This window comes from Diplotaxodon limnothrissa, linkage group LG19, assembly GCF_057381915.1.
Source record: "Diplotaxodon limnothrissa isolate DT_005_m linkage group LG19, D_limnothrissa_male_GT1.1, whole genome shotgun sequence".
In the NCBI taxonomy this organism is placed as follows: Eukaryota; Metazoa; Chordata; class Actinopteri; order Cichliformes; family Cichlidae; genus Diplotaxodon; species Diplotaxodon limnothrissa.
This window is the reverse complement of record NC_140614.1, coordinates 2590001-2610381: the sequence shown is the minus strand read 5'-3', so window position 1 is coordinate 2610381 and position 20381 is coordinate 2590001. Positions and strand designations below refer to the sequence as shown.

At 40.8% G+C, this 20381-nt stretch overlaps 1 protein-coding gene across 1 annotated transcript in view; it reads right to left on the bottom strand.

Moving 5' to 3' along the window:
* LOC146611553 (transcription regulator protein BACH2-like) overlaps positions 1 to 20381 on the bottom strand; it is a 59860-nt gene that overhangs the window by 37354 nt on the left and 2125 nt on the right. Inside the window, exon 2 of the mRNA XM_085343118.1 lies at positions 1070 to 1352. Within this exon, the coding sequence (XP_085199244.1) occupies positions 1070 to 1336 (267 nt within the window). The 5' untranslated portion in view covers positions 1337 to 1352. The remainder of the gene's footprint in view (positions 1 to 1069; positions 1353 to 20381) is intronic.

Here is a 20381-nt window from a genome sequence, read left to right as displayed (position 1 = left end):
TGTTACCTCTTCATCAACTGGCCAACTGTAGCTAGTCCAAAACGCGGCAGCACGACTCCTAACTGGCACACGCAAGTGAGATCATTTATCTCTTATACTTGCATCACTACACTGGCTGCCAGTCAGCTTTCAAATTGACTCTAAGATCTTAACACTTGTTTTTAAGACCTTGCGCATGGACTAGCCCCTACATATCTTGCTGATCTCCTAACCTGGTATTCTCCCCCAAGATCCTTGAGGTCTGCAGACCAAATGCTTTTGGTTGTCCCCAGGTCCAGACTAAAACACAGAGGAGACCGGGCATTTCCTCCCCAACAGTGGATACTTTTAAAATCTGTCTAAAGACCCATTTTTATTCTCTGGCTTTTGATTCATCATAAGTTTGTTACCATTATTCTTTGTATGATTTTATTCTCTTCTAAAACAATATTCTATGTTTCTTTTATGTCTTCTGCTTTGTCCATTTTATTGTACAGTACTTTGGTCAACACATGTTGTTTTGAAAAAGTGCTATATAAATAAATTTGAAGTTGAACTTGATCACCCTGTGTGCATTGAGTCCGTTGTGTGCTACATTTAGGGTTACTCGTTACGGCCAAGGGTAAATGGTGCATGGGATGCAAAACCTGAAAATCCTTACAATACTTTTGAAACCATTAATCAAACGCTCAGTTTTCTAAGAATTTTGATCATTTGGTTGAGGAAAGAAGTATACAGGATTAGAGTTTCTCGCTGTAACTCTTTCTGCATACATACTCTTACACTTTTCTGTGCACATCACCATGAATTCTTAAAATGAATAGAGATCGCAAAAGACACATTTTGTCATAAAAAAAAAATCAGATCTATCTCTCTAGATAGATTTAGCTAAAAAGCATGGAGGTAAAATTCTGTTTACTATGCGAATGCTGATAACAACTGCAACACGGTAGCCCAAACTGATGTTATGTGTTTTTTTTCCAGACCTCCCCTGTAACATTTATTTATTTATTTAAACTAATGACATGAGTCAAATCTTTAAAATCAGTGAATGTTGCCATTCTTATGTGCTGTCATGGTGCTCCTTTACCTTGTCTGGCAAGCTAATGATGAGTTCTGCATCACCAGGTGACCAGCTGTGTCTCAGCAGAGTTTGCAGGAAGTAGTGGCTACAAGCTGCAAGGACAGCCCTGTGTGCTCGTAGCTCCCTGCCCTCTACAAGTACAGTCACATCGCACAAGATGCCCTGCCGCCGTTGATCCTCCAGGCACAACATCATATTGGCACAGTGGACTTTGGATTCATATACGTACAGAGGCGTTGCCGCCCCACTATCTTGCTGCTTGCCTGTCGACATCACTCTGTGTAGCACCCTGCACAGAGAAAAGACACATGTCAGGACACAATATCAGTTAAGCTTAAACTATTTGTATGAGTAACATTTTATTTTTCAAAACACCAAAAAGAAGTAAATAAGTAAATAATTAAATTGGGATTAGTGTTGTTCAATACGAGTGATTTCCTTTACAATCTTAAGGACATACCAAGAAATATTTAGCCTGGTATTAAAAATACTGATCCGATACAGATACTTTGTACATGAACTTAATGTGTTTGGGGGAAAAAAGTAGTCCATCCATCTTCTTCCGGTTATCTGGGGCCAGGTCTTGGGGCAGCAGCCCAAGCAGAGAAGCCCAGATCCCCCTCTCCCCAGCCACCTCCTCCAGCTTGGGGAACATCAAGGCATTCCCAGACAAGCCGAGAGATAATCTCTCCAGCATCTCCTGGGTCTGCCCCGGGGCTCCTCCCAGTGGGACATGCCCGAAACACCTCACCCAGTAGGCGCCCAGGAGGCATCCTTGTCAGATGCCCGAACCACCTCAAAAGGCTCCTTTTGATTTGGATGGCTGAACTCCTCAACCTAACGGAGAGGCCAGCCACCCTTCGGAGGAAGCTAATTTTCGCCGCTTGTATCCGCGATCTCGTTCTTTCGGTCACTACCCACAGCTCGTGACCATAGATAAGGGTAGGGAAGTAGATCGGCCACTAAATTAAGAGCTTTGCTACAGCGTCAGCATCAGCATCACTGCAGCTGCAGCACTAATCCATCTTTCCATCTCCTACTCCCTTTTCGCATCACTCGTGAACAAGACCCCGAGATACCTAAATTCCTCCACTTGGAGCAGAAACTCCTCCCTGACCTGGAGTGGGCACTCCACCTTTTTCCGACTGAAGACAATGGCCACAGATTTGGAGGTGCTGAATCTCATTCTCACCATTTCACACTCGGCTGCAAACCATTCCAGTGCAAGCTGGAGGCTGTCACCTGATGAAGTCAACAGAACCACATCATCTGCAATGTGATGAATAAAAGTAGTGTATTTCAAATTATACCTTTATAGTGAATACAAGACCTCAGACTATTTGTTGTAATAGTTTAATTATGAACAATTATCATGCAAAAAATAAAAAAACGGAAACATCAGTACCTACATTTTAAAATATGCAATTAACCGGCAAAAACAAATGTATACCTCCACACAATTGGTCATGTATGGAACTATTAGGAACAAACTTTCCACTGTACTCAAAAAGTTGTTACAATTTTTTTCAGCAGAATAATATAGTGAATAAAGTGAACTTTACCAACTAAGACATCTTAAATATGTCATTCTAGTACATTATTAATAGTTTAAGGTACAGCAAAGAACCTCAGGTAACCTTCAGTAAATGTGAGTCAGCATTATTTATTTGTACATTCTGATATCGTTGATTTAAGTAACTGTTTAACCAATAACTATCCCTCTAATACAATGTCTCTCCAGCTTTTTAATCAGTAATCCAAGCTCTATTGTGTCAAATGGTTTTTACTTCAATAAACACTACCAAAGTATATTTTCTGTTATCCAATGCATTTGCTATGTCTTCTGATAGCTGCTATACAGCTAAAGCTATTAACTATAGCAGACATATTTGCTCTAAACCAGTAATGTCAGTCAGTTAATAGACATTTATTGTTTTTTCTAGGAAACATGTTTCAACTGCAGACACATTTCAGTAGTTTTACTATACATTCTATGTTTTTCTTACTAGCCACATTTTAGTTCCAGTCCAATCTGTGGACTTTTGTAATTACATTTTTACATTTTATATCAATTATTTCTTTTTCATTAACTCTTATAATAAAAAAGGAGTACTCCCTCCTTTAATAGTTTAAAAAAAGTTTGGTGTTCTAGACTTACATGTATTAAAACCAAACTGCAAACTGCTTTACTGCTGCATATTTTCCTGCACCCTTTGACAAACACCTGGTCTATTCATGCATACAGGCACTTTAAAAAGGTTTTTTCAGTGCACTCTCTGAACACTTAGATGGCACACTTGTTCTTGGAGGCGACCTCAACCTTGGACTAAATGAAGAAATGGATAGGCTCAATACAGCAGGAACTCAGCGTAATTGGCAGTCCACAAATATAATCAAACAGTATATGAGCGACTTTGGTCTTTGCGATGCATGGCGCTCCCTTCACCCCACCAGTAAGGAATATACTTTTTTCTCACATGTCCATCACTCTTACTCTCGTCTGGATTATTTTCTGGTCAGCAGCTCACTGCTGAACGACATTTCAGACACTGAGATTCACCCTATAGCTGTCAGCGATCATGGTCCTGTATCTTTAACACTAATGCACAAGAATAATACTACGCCAAGAAAAAACTGGAGATTTAATACATCACTGCTTAAAGATGAAGACTTTATTAAATATTTAAAAAAAGAATTTAGACTATAATGACACTCCCGAAACATCAGCATCTGTTCTATGGGAAGCAGGGAAAGCTGTGACGAGAGGTAAAATAATTCCTTTTTCATCACATAAAAAGAAAGAAGAAAACAAAAATATTCAGGAATTAGAAAAAACCATCAAATCCCTAGAAGAAGCCTACGTGTCCCACCAAGATCAGGAAACATTGAACAAAATACACAAAACAAAACTAGAATTAAATGAGATAATTGATAAAAAAACAAAATTCTTAGTACAAAGACTACGCTTACAAAATTATGAACATGGTAATAAATCCGGTCAATTTCTAGAAAACCAGCTAAAAATAAAGAAAGAAAAAAGAACTATATGTGCTGTTCAAGATTCATCTGGGAACACAATATATGAACCGATACAAATAAACAACATTTTCAGGGATTTCTATAAAACGTTGTATTCACCACAAATAAACCCATCTAAAAAAGAAATTGATCAGTTTTTGGACAACATAACTCTTCCAAAATTATTGGACACTCAAGCAATGGCACTGGATTCACCACTGACACCAGGTGAACTCCAGGAAGCCCTGATAAGTATGCCCAATAATAAGGCTCCAGGTCCAGACGGCTTTCCTGCAGAATTCTACAAAGAATTCTGGTCGATTCTAGCACCAGTTTTCTACAGAACGTTGTTGGAAATTAAAGAAAAGGGCAGACTTCCATCAAATATGAATTCTGCAAACATTAATCTCCTGCTAAAACCAGGCAAAGACCCTGTATATCCCTCAAGCTATCGTCCAATATCCCTTATAAATGTAGACCTTAAAATAATCTGCAAAGCTCTCTCAAAGAGACTGGAGAAAATAACCCCCCTCTTAATTCATCCTGACCAAACTGGTTTCATAAAAGGTAGGCACTCATCAACAAATACACGTAGATTACTTAATTTGATAGACTACTCATACAGTAAAAACCTAGAAACTACAATATTCTCTTTAGACGCAGAAAAAGCGTTTGACAGAGTTAACTGGAAATTTCTATTTGCAACTTTACACAAATTTGGTTTTGGATCCTCTTTCATAAACTGGTTAAAAATATTATATAATTCCCCAACAGCTTGTGTCAGAACAAATGACCAGACATCCTCCAGCTTCTGTCTCTTGAGGGGCACCAGGCAGGGATGCCCACTCTCCCCTTCACTGTTTGCAATTTTTATTGAACCACTAGCAGCAGCAATTAGACAGAATTCAGTAATTAAGGGCATAAAATGCAAGAACGTGGAACATAAAATCAGCCTTTATGCGGATGATGTGTTACTCTTTCTCCAAAATTCACAAACCAATATCTCTGGGGTGATTGAATTGATAAACTCTTTTGCAAGAATATCAGATTACTCAATTAACTGGTCAAAATCTACAGTTTTACCGATTAATTGCTCCCTCCATAATTCCTCTTCTACACCACTACAATCGGGAAATATAAAATATTTAGGTATTAATGTTTCTCCCAAGCTTGCAGATCTAACTAAATTAAACCATATCCCACTTTTAAAGAAGGTAGAAGATGATCTGGCTAGATGGAAATGTCTACCCATATCACTCATGGGAAGGGTTGCCGCTATAAAAATGATGATCTTGCCAAAAATAAATTATTTATTCTCAATGATCCCAACTAAACCGCCACAAGATTGGTTCAGATCTCTAGATTCATACATGTCCAAATTCCTTTGGAAAAATAAACCCCCACATATAAGCTTAAAAACACTACAAAAGACCAAGGATAAAGGAGGATTAGAACTACCTAACTTTCAGCACTACTTCTTAGCCAACAGGCTTCAGTTTATCTCAGGATGGCTAAAACATACCCTCTTAGATGAACCTTGGCTAGATGTAGAACAAGCACTTTGCAATAATCTAGAGATCTCAGACCTACCATTTATCAGCTCAAACATCCAACGACATGAATGCTTCAAAAGCATCAGCATCAGCTCTTCTCTGACAGCATGGTGGGAGTTTCTAAAATTGACGGAGTTTTCATTAATCCCATGCAAACGTACACCTATCTGGAATAACCCTGACATATTACAAAACAATAATATGATAAACTTTCCAGATTGGAGTGGTAAAGGAATCAAAATACTTATATATAAGTATTTGATTCCTATATTAGAAGGAACAGACTTTATTCCATTTGACAGACTAGTTACACAATATGGGATCAACAAGAAAAGATTTTTAGAATATCAACAAATTAAATCCATAGTAAAAAAGAAATTTAAACTGGGTCAAGTTGAACTACAAACACCACCAAGTGTGGTTCAATTTCTTACTCTTAAAACCCCCAAATTACTATCCAAAATATACAGAATGCTTTCTAAAACGGATGAATCAATATCACTTCCTATTGCAAAATGGGAAGCGGATTTATCAGTTAACTTAGACCTAAACTTCTGGTCTCAGATTTGCTTAAAAACCTTTCATTTAATTAGAAATCCCAGTCTTCAATTAATTCAATACAAAATACTACATAGAGTGCACTATACAGGTCATCGGATATTCAAGATGGGTTTTACGTCTACCAACAACTGCTCACACTTCCAAACCAATTCACCGGACAATTATATCCATGCTCTTTGGTTCTGTCCACCAGTTCAGACGTTTTGGCGCGAGATATGTGAAGATGTCACTTCACATATAGCCCATATGGTTTTCACTGCCCTATGCATAGCCAAGAAAACAGTCCTCATGAACTGGAAAAATAAAAATAATCTTAATTCTAACCAATATAGAAATGATCTATTAGATTACATTAGTCTTGATACAGCCTCTGCCATCACATCAGATCAATTGCTCTGGGCTCCTTTGATCAGCTCCATCACCTAGTGGGGGTGGGGGGGTCATAGTTTGGTCCCACCTTTGCTGTTGTGATTGGTGTGGGGGTAGGGACAGGCTTGGGGCGTTGGGGGATTCCCCAGGAGCATCATCCTTGGAGGGTTCAACCCGGGGTTGCGGTCATGGCCTATTAAGGGCTCTGTTGGCTCTTAGGTGACGGTTTCCTCGTGGCTGCGTGCAGCGGGGCTAGGGGAGGGTCTGTGCTGACGGACGTGGGTTACTTACCTGGTAGCCTGGCTGGCCCTGGGTGGGTCCGGGACGGGCGTGAGGTTCTGGGGGTGCTCCGTCTCTGGGCTGGGGCCCTGGCCGGGCCTCGGGGGCTTGGGTCCTGGTTGGTATGTTGCTGGGGTTGTGGGCGGGTGGGTGTATGGGGGCCCAGCCCTGGCGCAGGGTTCCGCCGGCTCATCGAGCCACCTGGGGGGCTCTTCAACTGGTGGGGGAGGCTGTTACATCTTGCAGGAGGTCTCCTCTCTTCAGGAACTCACTCTGCAGGAGGAGGAGATATAGGAGAGGTGGAGGAAGATCTCAGCCTGGGCGTCTATTGTCTTGTGTAGTATGGAAGATGAGTCGATGATGGGGTGGTTGCAGTTTTCCTTGTGGTGGGGTCGGGTGGGCTGTCCTGGGCTCTGTGGGGCCAGGCGGGGCTGCTGAACTAGGCCCCGGTCCGGAGGGGCCTATATTTAATATTTAGTATTTACTGTTACATTCCCATAGATCATCGTGATGTTGTTTATTATGTTGCTCTTTTTTTTTCTTCTGCTTGTTCTCTCTTTTTTCTTTCTCAACAGGTGATCCAGGTGATTGATATATGTATTTTTTGTCTGCTTATTTTGTTGTTTTTTGTCCTTTATGTCCGTCCCTCTTCCCCGCTGTTTTTCTTTCCCTTTCTTTTCCCCAGTCAAATCTGTCCCGTATTTAACAAATAAACAATAAAAGGTGAATCAAATAGACCATTACGGCAAGGCTGGGATGGTCCATTTGGTAAAGTAAATCCGTTGGGCATCTTTCTTTGCCTTTAGACAATAATTCTGATGGCAAAAGAGCCAAACGGGACAGGCAAAAAAAAAAAAAAAAAAAAAAGAAGCTATGATTCAGTTTCTAATAATGTCTCTTCAAATGATGCTGTAAGAACAGATACAGCGTACGGAAAAAATAAATACAGACACAATGGACAGGATACTGTTTAAACTTGTCATTTTACACACACACACACACACACACACACACACACTTTATGTATTTGACAGAATTCCACACAGATTGTGGGCAGCTCTGTCCAGAAGCTTTTCATTGCGTTTCATTTTCATGCTGTAGTACAATAAATCTGACACAGACAGCTGAGCATGCAGTCTGTATTTCTCATCAACATTAGGCTCTATATGTGTGTCTGCTGACTCATGGTTTTTAAACAGGCACATCCTAGCACTGGGGGTTTGCCGAAATAGTACTAACGTTCTGTTTTTTCTCCCTGCTCATCTCAGCACTGCAGATCATCTCCTGCATTACCTTACCAACACTTCAGGCTTATCCCATTCAGCACTGTTTTTTTTGTTGCCTGAATACTGTCCGCTGCCACTATTTACCCACTGGACTCCTTTTTTCATTAAGTATATTTCGGCATTCTGCAAGATTGAAAACAAAATAAAAATAAACAGCAATCCTCAAGATTGCTATTTGCTGTCATACAGACTTTGGAAATACAGATATTATTTTTATAGTTTAAGACACATCTTGTGGCTTTTATCAATGGATCAGTCAGTAAAGAAGCTCCAGCAAGTGAACCGCATGCTAAAAGATTTTTGTCAATTTGCCTTTTTCCATTTTTTCCATCAATTTAAACTAAAGACCTGTATACACATTCTGGCGGAGTATCCAGAGAAAACCCATGTAAACATGGGGAAAGCATGCAAACTCCACACAGAAAGGCCCTGGCCGGATGGTGGAGTCAAAGTCAGGACCTTGTTGCTGTGAGGTAACAGTGCTATACGAACTCCCAGTCTCAATTTGGGTCAAGGACACCCGCTCTACTGTTAAGATTATGCTTAAAAATTAACTTTTCGATGACGCTAAGGAGCAGCTAAAGAGCTGTTAGGACATTTTAGGAAAAGTTGTATACATTAGAATGTACCATAGATCAGGTAGATATGGATAATTTTCTGTCTCAGATACGCCAGCCGTGTTCAAGGGAAAACAAAGACAGCCTGGGCGCAATATCGGACCCCTTCAACAAGAGCAAGCTATACAGAGACTGAGTTCTTAGAAGTCCCCTGGGAATTTCCCCACAGACTTTTATGAGGAGTTTGTATGTGAGTGAAGTTGGCCCCCCCACCTTCTTCAAATCCAACAAAAGTGGTATCAAACGTTTGTGCTACGTTTGTGCTGGTTTGTGCTGCAAAAATTTTCTTTGGGCTGCTATCATTTTAAAGATATTAATAAAAATTTCTTGAGGTCATCAGAGGTCAACCAGCCCCCCCCACATTAATTAAATCAAACAAAATGGGTGTCAATCAACTGTGCTACGTTTGTGCTGGTTTGTGCTGCTAAAATTGTTGTTTGTGCTGCTTCTGTTTTAAAGATATTAATGAAAATGTAAAGGTCAAAAGGTCAACCAGCCCCCCCACATTACCCAAATCAAAGAAAATTTATGTTAAACGTTTGTGCTACGTTTGTGCTGGTTTGTGCTGCAAACATTTTCGTTTGTGCTGCTAACATTTTAAACATTTTAATAAAATAACGTCTTGATGCGTGCTTAATCATCCAGGTAAGTAAATCCCAAAAGGTTGATTCTGTCCATCTGGACATTTTCAGCTGGAGAAACGTTTCGTCACTCATCCAAGTGACTTCTTCGGTCTCAGCTGACTGCAGGTTTCCCCAACCTTATAAACACATGTGAGTGAAATTGGCCCCCCCACCTTCTTCAAATCGAACAAAATTGATGTCAAACATTTGTCCTGCAAATTATTTTGTTTGTGCAGGTTATGTTTCCCTAATTTTATAAACAGTACATGTACAGTGAGAGAGAGATGTTACATCTGTCTTCACTTACATCCCAGTCATAGAAGCGTTGGAGGTCGTTCATAAGAGATTACAGGATCATCCCAACCTCAGCAACAGGACCACTCTCAGCACTGATCAGTTGTGTTTGCTTTTGGAACTGTGTCTTAATTCCACCTATTTTGCATAAGGGTCAGTACAGGCAGAAACCTAGGTGTGCCATGGGTTCCCCCAGGCCCCTGGTCAAAGTCACCAAACCAGTTCGTAAGCAGGTACAGGTGTGGCCAGAAGGGTCCTCAGAGGCACTGCAAGACTGCTTTTCCACCACAGGCTGCCACACACGACAACACCACAGACTGTACTGCCTACATCCCAAAATGCATCGATGATGTCACAGAGACCAGGTGTCACGGGTTGCTTAGAGGATCCACTCGCAGGACTCATGAGTAGCGTTTAAACAGAGACGGTTTATTTACAGATCTTCACCAAGTGTATGTACAGACAGTGTGGGGTTAGTGCTATATACAAGACGTGAGGGGCAGGGCTCCAGGGAAAACGGGGAAATCACACACGCGCTCAGTTCAACCTCTCTCTTCTCCGCTAGCGACCAGTCGCTCCTTCCACACTCCACACGGGGAACCACGGGGAATCTAGGAACAAAGAAACACTCGTTAAGTCTCTGAGACGGAGGCACAGGAAACTTAAGCTAGACGTGTACTGACTAGAGCCTTCACAACAATCCAGCGTTGAACAGCTGATCTCCTCCTTCTAATATACCAGCTGGTCTGATGAGGCCCAGGTGTTCCCAATCCAGGAAGGCGTGGACCGAGGGCGTGAAGCCGCCATGAGTTCCGCCCCTGCAAAACAGGGCAGAGAAGAAGAGAGGGGGAGAGAGAGGGAAAAAGAGAAGAGAAGGAGGGCTAGGAGTGGAGAGATTCTGATCAGCACCTTGCCGATCCTGCAGGTTGTGACACCAGGACTATCACTGTCCGGGCCAATCAGAAACCATGGCTCACAGGTCAGGTTTAAATGCTCCTAAGGTTGAAAAATGCAGCCTTCAGAGCCGGGAATTAGGTGAGCCAAAGAACAGCAAGGGCAAACCTGTCACGTGGCATCAGCTACAGCAAAGCTTCAGCGACAGCAGAGATACTTGGAGGCAGTGGCAAGGAATACAAACCATCACAGAGTACAAGCCCACTCTGCAGACCGTGGTGACACAATCCCCAGACAGTGTGTGGAGATCCCTTGCCAAAATCAGTACCGCCGTTCCCACATGCCTCAAAGCCTCCAACATCATTACTGTACCCAAGAAGTCATCTACCTCCTGCTTTAAGGACTACCGTCCTGTCAAACTCACCTCCATCATTATGAAGTGCTTTGAACGTCATGCATCAAATCAAATTATTGCTTTCGTCAAAACGCTCAAGTGATGATGGAATTTCAGCTGCCCCTTACTCAGCCCTCACACATCTCAACACTAGAGACTCATATGTCAGAGTGCTGTTCATAGACTTCAGTTCAGCTTTCAGCATCATCATTCCCTCTCATTCACAAACTGGATCTGCTGGGGATCAGCACCTTGCTGTATAACTGGCTGCTAGATTTCTTGACAGGAAGACAGCAGATTGTACGGGTCGACAGCAACACCTCCAGCCCAAGAACACTGAATATGGGGGCTCCTCAAGGATGTGTGTTGAGCCCACTTCTCTTCACTCTGCTGACCCACGATGAGATCTACTACAGGGGTGAAGTTAACCATCTGGCAGAGTGGTACAGCAACAACAACCTGTCCCTGAATGTGGAGAAGACCAACAGCGACTCTACTTCCTCTGCAAACTGAGAAGCACAAGTATGACTCCTGCACTGGGTTCTGCAGGAAAAAATGACAATGCACCTGCCTCATTTGGAAGGTCCTCTCCATTACAGGTGACTACACTCATCCCTTCAGCAGCGTCTTCAGTTTGCTGCCATCAGGAAGGATACTGAAGAGCCTCTGGGCCAGAACACACAGACTGAGAGACAGCTTTGTCCATCGGGCTGTCAGGATGCTGACCATCTCTGAATCGAGAAGGGGGGCCCAAGGGTACATCTTTCGCCATCCTACAATGCTGTAATTGTAGCCATTCCCCACTTTCTGTGAATGGTACTCAGGGCCATTAATCAGTAGGCTTTGATTAGTTGTCATTGATCAATGGTCATAAGAATTTGCATACTAACAATCATGGAACTAACCCCCCAGCACTTTGTTCATTCAGAGGTGCTAGTTTCCTTCACTATGCAAATGTACTGTTTATAAGGTTGGGAAAACCTGCAGTCAGCTGAGACCGAAGAAGTCACTTGGATGATGACGAAACGTTTCTCCAGCTGAAAATGTCCAGATGGACAGAATCAATCTTTTGGGATTTACTTACCTGGATGATTAAGTACGCATCAAGACGTTATTTTATTAAAATGTTTAAAATGTTAGCAGCACAAACGAAAATGTTTGCAGCACAAACCAGCACAAACGTAGCACAAACGTTTAACATAAATTTTCTTTGATTTGGGTAATGTGGGGGGGCTGGTTGACCTTTTGACCTTTACCTTTTCATTAATATCTTTAAAACAGAAGCAGCACAAACGACAATTTTAGCAGCACAAACCAGCACAAACAGTTGTTTGACACCAATTTTGTTTGATTCCATTAATGTGGGGGGGCTGGTTGACCTTTGATGACCTCTAGAAATTTCTATTAATATCTTTAAAATGATAGCAGCACAAACGAAAATTTTTGCAGCACAAACCAGCACAAACGTAGCACAAACGTTTGATACCACTTTTGTTGGAATTGAAGAAGGTGGGGGGGCCAACTTCACTCACATGGAGTATGTCCAGTCACACTCTGCATATCTTGCGTTTATTGAGATTTGGAAATGTCTGCTGCGATTTTGGGCTACATCTCTGCTTGCTAGCAGCGCAATTCTTCATGCAAAGTGATGCAAGACGAATCACTAGCTTTTTAGCTGCAGTTCGCTAGTAGTCCTGCTATGTTAATTTTGCGTCATGCACATACCTGAAACCACGGAATGTTGTAAAGGTGCCTTAACTACATGATTATTTTTGTGTAATGTGTTTTTTGTTGTTGCCCTTCAGTATGTTTTAATATTCACTCAGTGTTTACTGTGATTTGCAAGGGCCAGCAGCAGAGTTGGAGTTGTTTATGCCCCAGCATCTAAATAAACGGCGCGGTCCGAGCCACAAATTGAACGCCTGTGTCATACTGGTCTCTCTACTGTACACCCTAATCCAACACAAAATTACACAACGCAGAGTCCGGGTTGTAGGGAGGCCCCTGCACTGGTTGGGTTACAAGACAGTATACCAGGGGTGGGGAACTGCAGGCCTCAAGGGCCAGTGTCCTGCAGGTTTTGGGTCTCACCATGGGTCAACACACCTGAATCAAATGATTAGTTCATTACCAGGCCTCTGTGGAACTCCAAGACATGTTGAGGGGGTAATTTAGCCATTTAAATCAGCTGTGTTGGATCAAGGACACATGTAAAACCCGCAGGACACCGGGAGTTCCCCCACCCCTGCAGTATACAGTTAGTATAAAGATGGAACTCACTGAATGAATAATGTAACCTAACATAAACCATGAACACCACATCTATGACACCAGTGCAATACGCTGTTCTTTACTTTAAATACGGCAAACTAACCTGTTCATTCTGCACTAAACTGTAGAGTACTTTTATACAGTCTTTTATACAAAGTTAGTACACCTTAGTTTGTTTTGCAGGATGTTTTGGAATGTTAAAAATCATAACTTCACATCATATACAGAGCCAATAACTGATTTTAAAAATATTGCTAGTGGTACTCCTCATCCTCCTAGTAGCACCTGCTGGGGATCAAACTCTGGTAATTGGCGATTCTGCCTTTATACTAGACAGTATACCAGGGGTGGGGAACTGCAGGCCTCAAGGGCCAGTGTCCTGCAGGTTTTAGGTCTCACCATGGGTCAACACACCTGAATCAAATGATTAGTTCATTACCAGTTCATTATTAGAAGAACCCATATTAGAAAACAATAAGCCCGGTAATGAGGCTTCAGATACGGTTGCTGCCTCTACCTGAAGCCAGATCGGAAGCTTAGCATAACAATAATCAGTAGGCGAAACCCACTGCCAGTGCAATAGAGCTCTTAAATTTGCTGCCCAGTAATAATGTCTAAACACAGGGAGACCTAACCCCCCACTGGAAGTATTTTTTTGAAGATGAGCCTTGGATATCTGAGGGGGTTTTCATGCCCAAATGAATGAAAGAATCAATGAATCAAGCTGCTTAAAAAATTTAAGTGGCAAATAAATAGGAAGGTTTTGAAAAAGATATAAAAAACGTGGCAAAGACACCATTCTAACTGCATTTATTCGACCAATCAGAGACAGTGGAAGCAGTTTCCATTTTCTAATATCGTCTTTGAGCTTGTCCAGCATTTCCAAGAAATTCAATTTATAGAGGAGTTTGGGATTTTTAGAGATCTTAAGGCCAAGGTAGGTAAAAGATGTAGTCACTAATTTGAATGGGAGTGAGCTGAGGAACTTTGGGCATAGATTATCTGTTATTGGCATAAATTCAGATTTGTCCCAATTGATTATATATCCTGATAATTTCCCAAAGTGTTTAATGCAATTTAAAAGATTAGGGAATTAAATTTCTGGTTCAGGAAGGCAGATCAGTAAATCATCTGCATACATATTAACAAGACTTTCAACATTCCCAAATTTAACTCCCTGTATACCAGGGTGGTTTCTTATGTTAATGGAAAGGGGCTCCAGAGCTATATCAAAAAGAAGCGGTGAGAGGGGATCCCCCTGTAATTGAAAGGGGGAGGATTTATCTGCGTTAGTGAGAATGCAGGACACCGGACACAGATAAATCATTTTAATCAATCCCTAAAGTACTCCCCAAAACCAAATTGTTTTAGAGTCTCAAATATATAAGGCCATTCAATCTGATCAAACGCTTTTTGGGCATCCAGAGAAAATACTGCTGTTTTAGCCTCTTTTCCATAACCTGAGTAAATTGTATTTAATAATAAACGGACATTATTAAATGACCATCTACCAGGAATAAATCCTGTTTGATTAGGATGTATAATTGTTGAAATATGTTTGCTCAATCTTGTAGCTAAGACTTTGGTTATGATTTTATGATCACAATTTAAAAGAGCAATGGGTCTATAATTTGCTGGGTCACCTTCCTCCTTTCCAGTTTTGTGAAGCAAACAAATATTTGCATCGTAAAGTGAAGTTGGTAACCTTTTATTTTTAACGGGGTCATTTATCATCCTAAGCATGAGAGGAGTAATTTTATTTTGGAAGGCTTTAAAGAATTCATTACCGAATCCATCTGGGCCAGCTGTCTTTCCAAGTGGTAAGGCTTGGATTGTTCTTAAAAGATGTTTTTCAGAGACAGGGGAATCAATTTCATCTCTCAGGGCTTCATCTAATTGGGGAATAGATAATTGATCGAAGAAGTTGCTAAAATCGCTTTGAGAGGGTTTAATTTTACTAGAATACAGATCTTTATAGAATTTGGTAAAACAAGTATTAATTTCCTTTGGATTAGTACTTACTTTACCGGATTTCATTATCACTTTTTGAATTGCTCGTTTTGCTTGTTCCCCTCTAAGTTTATTTGCCAGCAGTTTCTCTGGTTTATCTCCAAATTCAAAATGTCTCTGTTTGAGCTTCAAGAGAAGATTGCTAATGCGTTTATTTAAAATTGTGTTATATTCATACCTTAATTTCAAATTTTCATTTAAATCAGTTTGCAACAAAGATGATCTATATACTTCTTCCAGTTCAGGAAGCTTATTTTCTATTTCTTTATTTGCCTTTTTCCCAATATTTTTTTCTTGGAAGATTCAAAGGAAATAATATGACCTCTCATCACGACTTTAAAGGTCTCCCATAAAGTAGAATCCGAAACTTCTCCGTTATCATTAGTAGCAAGAAACATATCCATATTCGCATTGAGATATTTAATAAATTCTTGATCATTCAGAAGGGAAGGGTTAAAACGCCAATTATAATTTTTGGTCAAATTGTTTTTAAAGACCATTGAAACCAGGCTGTGGTCAGATATTACAATATTATGGTAATTTGAATCAACAACTATGGGCAGGATATCAGAAAATAGTCAATTCTCGCCTCTGTCAGTGCGCCCCAGGGTGGCTGTGGTTACAATGTAGCTTGCCATCACCAGTGTGTGAATGTGTGTGTGAATGGGTGGATGACTGGATATGTAAAGCGCTTTGGGGTCCTTAGGGACTAGTAAGGCGCTATATAAATACAGGCCATTTACCATTTTAGTATAGGTTTTATGGACATGAGAGAAAAATGAATAGGCCCTCTCAGTAGGATGTTGTAAGCGCCAGATATCAATTAAATTTCTAGTTTTAATTAAATCATTCAGAGTTTGTACGGACCTAATATTAGAGGGGGCTTTTATAGATAGTCTATCCAAAAAAGTGTTGAGGAAGCAGTTACAGTCACCACCAATAATAATGTTGGCGGTTACTGTAGGTATTAAGTTGAAAACATTCTTTTAAAAAAATCAGGATTATCCACATTTGGCTCATAGATGTTAAGCAACGTTATCGGTAGTAAATTAATTTGACCAGTGACTATAAGGTATCTGCCATATGGGTCAGCGATCACAAAGTCTGGACAGAATGAAACATTCTTTTTAAGGAGAATCGCAACACCTCTGGCCTTACTGGTAAAAGGAGCTTGATACACTTGAGATATCCAACTTGCTCTTAATCTTCGTTGGTTGTTAATATTTATATGAGTTTCCTAAATGAATATTATATCTGCTTTGAGTGATTTAAGGTGTGAGAGAACTTTACGTCTTTTAATTATATGTCCGAGAACTATTTTTACATCGTTTCCCTCAAAGCACACCTCATTGTTTAACCAAAACATCATGTATCAACTCGATCAGATATCGACTTCCATCGCCATGTGCGTACATATACACACACACACACACATAAAAAACAAAACCAAAAAAAAACACTGCACTTAAACAGCCTAAAAAAAACAAACAAAAAAAAAACCATAGGCACTCCCCATCCACCCCCCACCCCCGCATAAAGCACTTCTGGAAGAAAGTACTGGCGTCCCTCTCGGCCCAAGGCCACTGGGCACACGGCCTTCAACACATTCCTCCACAGAGTGTCCAATCAGGAAAAAAACCCACTACGCTTAACTCCGTGCTCAAACAAACTGTTAAATAGAAGAAAAATCAATATACCGGTCTCTCAGAACATTAAAGAATATTTTACAGAAGAAGCTTAAATCATACAGCTCTATTACAAACTATTCAGCTCAGAGTTTATAAACACGGACACCTCACCCGGAGTAGAAAAGACCTTCAGGTGTCCATTATATTTCACATGAAGTTTAGCTGGATACCGAAGACTGTGTTCCATTTTTTTCTCCCGAAACCTGGTCTTGTTAGGAGAGACAGCATCCATCCCACTTTGGATGGAGCAGCTCTCATTTCTAGAAATATGGACAAATTTATCCTTGAATCGCTACCTTATCGTGGTGGAGGGGTTTGTGTGTCCCAGGGATCCCAGGGGCTATGTTGTCTGGGGACTTTTGCCCCCTGGTAGGGTCTCCCACCGAAGGGTGGCTGGCCTCTCCCTTAGAGATAGGGTGAGAAGTTCGGCCATCCGGGAGGGGCTCAGAGTAGAGCAGCTGCTGCTCCACATCGAAAGGAGCCAGCTGAGGTGGTTCGGGCATCTGACAAGGATGCCCCCTGGGCGCCTCCTGGGTGAGGTGTTCCAGGCATGTCCCACCGGGAGGAGGCCCCGGGGCAGACCCAGGACACGCTGGAGAGATTATATCTCTCGGCTGGCCTGGGAACGCCTTGGTGTTCCCCCGGATAAGCTGGAGGAGGTGGCTGGGGAGAGGGAGGTCTGGGCCTCTTTGCTTAGGCTGCTGCCCCCGCGACCCGGCCCCGGACAAAGCGGATGAAGATGGATGGATGGATGGATGGATGGATGGACAAATTTATTAAACACCAAAAATATCTCTATCCAGAGTTGGGACCAGGAAGGAGAGTTGCAGTCTTACATGCCTCTCTGCTGCTTCTCTCCTCCTATTATCTCCCCAAAACCCCATCCCCATAAAGAGTGTTTCAGCTCCCAAACAGACAAAAAAAATAAGCAAACTAAAATCCAGCAAAAAATGTCTTAAACATAAAAAAAAAAAAAAAAAAAAAAATCGCAAAGAAAGAACAATACAGTATCCACATCTGAACCAAAGAGTAAAAGAGTGAAATGTGGATTATTAAACATTAGGTCTCTCTCTTCCAAGCCTCTGTTAGTGCATGACTTAATAATTGATCACCAAAGGATCAGCAGGATGATTATGTTAGTTTAAATGAATCAACACCCCCGAGTCATTCTAACTACCAGAAACCTCGAAGCACAGGCCGAGGGGGCGGTGTGGCAGCAATTTTTCACACCAGCCTATTAATCAACCAAAGACCCAGACAGACTTTTAATTCATTTGAAAGCCTGATGCTTAGCCTCGTCCACCCCAGCTGTGAAACTCAGAAACCAGTCTTACTTGTTATCATCTATCGTCCACCTGGGCCTTACACAGAGTTTCTCTCTGATTTCTCAGACTTTATATCTAATTTAGTTCTGAGCTCAGATAAAATAATTATTGTGGGTGATTTTAACATCCATGTAGATGCTAAAAATGACAGCCTCAACATGGCATTTAATTTGTTATTAGACTCAATTGGCTTCTCTCAAAATGTAAAAGAACCCACCCACCACTTTAATCACACTCTAGATCTTGTTTTAACACATGGCATAGAAACTGAACATTTAACAGTGTTTCCTGAAAACCCTCTCCTGTCTGATCATTTCCTGATAACATTTACATTTACAATAATTGATTACACAGCAGATAATGTCACAGACGTAACATTATCTACAGCTACTTTCAGTACCTACTAGAGGAGATTGTGCCTTCGCCGTTGCCACACCCAAATTATAGAATAATGATCCTCTTGACATTCGCGCATCTGATTCTATTAAATCTTTAAATCACGTCTAAAAAATTACTTGTTTAACCTAGCGAGGCTAATTAGGGTGATTTTCATCTGGCTCTGCATTTACATGATGTAATTATTTTATATCTGTAATATATATATATATATATATATATATATATATATATATATATAAATATATTGTGATTTTATCTGTATCATGATATTACTGGAAAGCACTTTTTGGTGTACAATAAATTTGATATAATCAAATAAATTTGATATGATATGATACCACTGATATTCATTTAGAGTCTTTTTCTCCCATTAGTTAATTTCAGTAATTCACAAGTGTGTGAATGTGTGGATGACTGGATGTGTAAAGCCCTTTGGGGTCCTTAGGGACTAGTAAAGCGCTATACAAATACAGGCCATTTACCATTTACTTACTTTCTCCAAACCATCAACGTGTCTTTTAGGCCCCATTCCTACAAGACTGCTCAAAGATGTCCTACCATTAATTAATGCTTCAATCTTAAATATGATCAACCTATCTCTAATAATCAGCTATGTACCACAGGCCTTCAAGCTGGCAGTAGTTAAACTGTTACGTAAAAAGCCATCTCTAGACCCATCATAGCTAATTATAGGCCAATCTCCAACCTTCCTCTTATTATAAAGATTCTTGAAAGAGTAGTTGTCAAACAGCTAACAGATCATCTGCAGAGGAATGGTTTATTTGAAGAGTTTCAGTCAGGTTTCAGAGCTCATCACAGCACAGAAACAGCTTTAGTGAAGGTTACAAATGATCTTCTTATGGCCTCTGACAGTGGACTCATCTCTGTGCTTGTCCTGCTAGACCTCAGTGCAGCGTTCGATACTGTCAACCATAATATCCTATTAGAGCGATTAGAACATGCTGTAGGTATTACAGGTACTGTGCTGCAGTGGTTTGTATCATATCTATCTAATAGACTACAATTTGTGCATGTAAATGGAGAGTCCTCTTCACACACTGAGGTTAATTATGGAGTTCCACAGGGTTCAGTGCTAGGACCAATTCTGTTTACATTATACATGCTTCCCTTAGGCAGTATCATTAGAAGACATAGCATACATTTACACTGCTATGCAGATGACACCCAACTCTATCTGTCCATGAAGCCAGATAACACACACCAATTAGTTAGACTGCAGGAATGTCTTAAAGACATAAAGACCTGGATGACCGCTAACTTTCTGCTTCTAAATTCAGATCAAACTGAAGTTATTGTTTTCGGCCCTGAAAATCTTAGAAATATTGTATCTAACCAGATTCTTACTCTGGATGGCATTACCTTGGCCTCCAGTAACGCTGTGAGGAACCTTGGAGTCATTTTTGACCAGGACATGTCCTTCAACGCACATATTAAACAAATATGTAAGACTGCTTTCTTCCATTTGTGCAACATCTCTAAAGTTAGAAATATCCTGTCTCAGAGTGACGCTGGAAAACGAGTTCATGCATTTATTACTTCCAGGCTGGATTACTGCAATTCATTATTATAAGGATGTCCTAAAAACTCACTGAAAAGCCTTCAGTTAATCCAAAATGCTGCAGCAAGAGTCCTGACAGGGACTAGAAACAGAGAGCATATTTCTCTAAATCCAGAATTCAAAATCCTGCTCCTCACATACAAGGTCTTAAATAATCA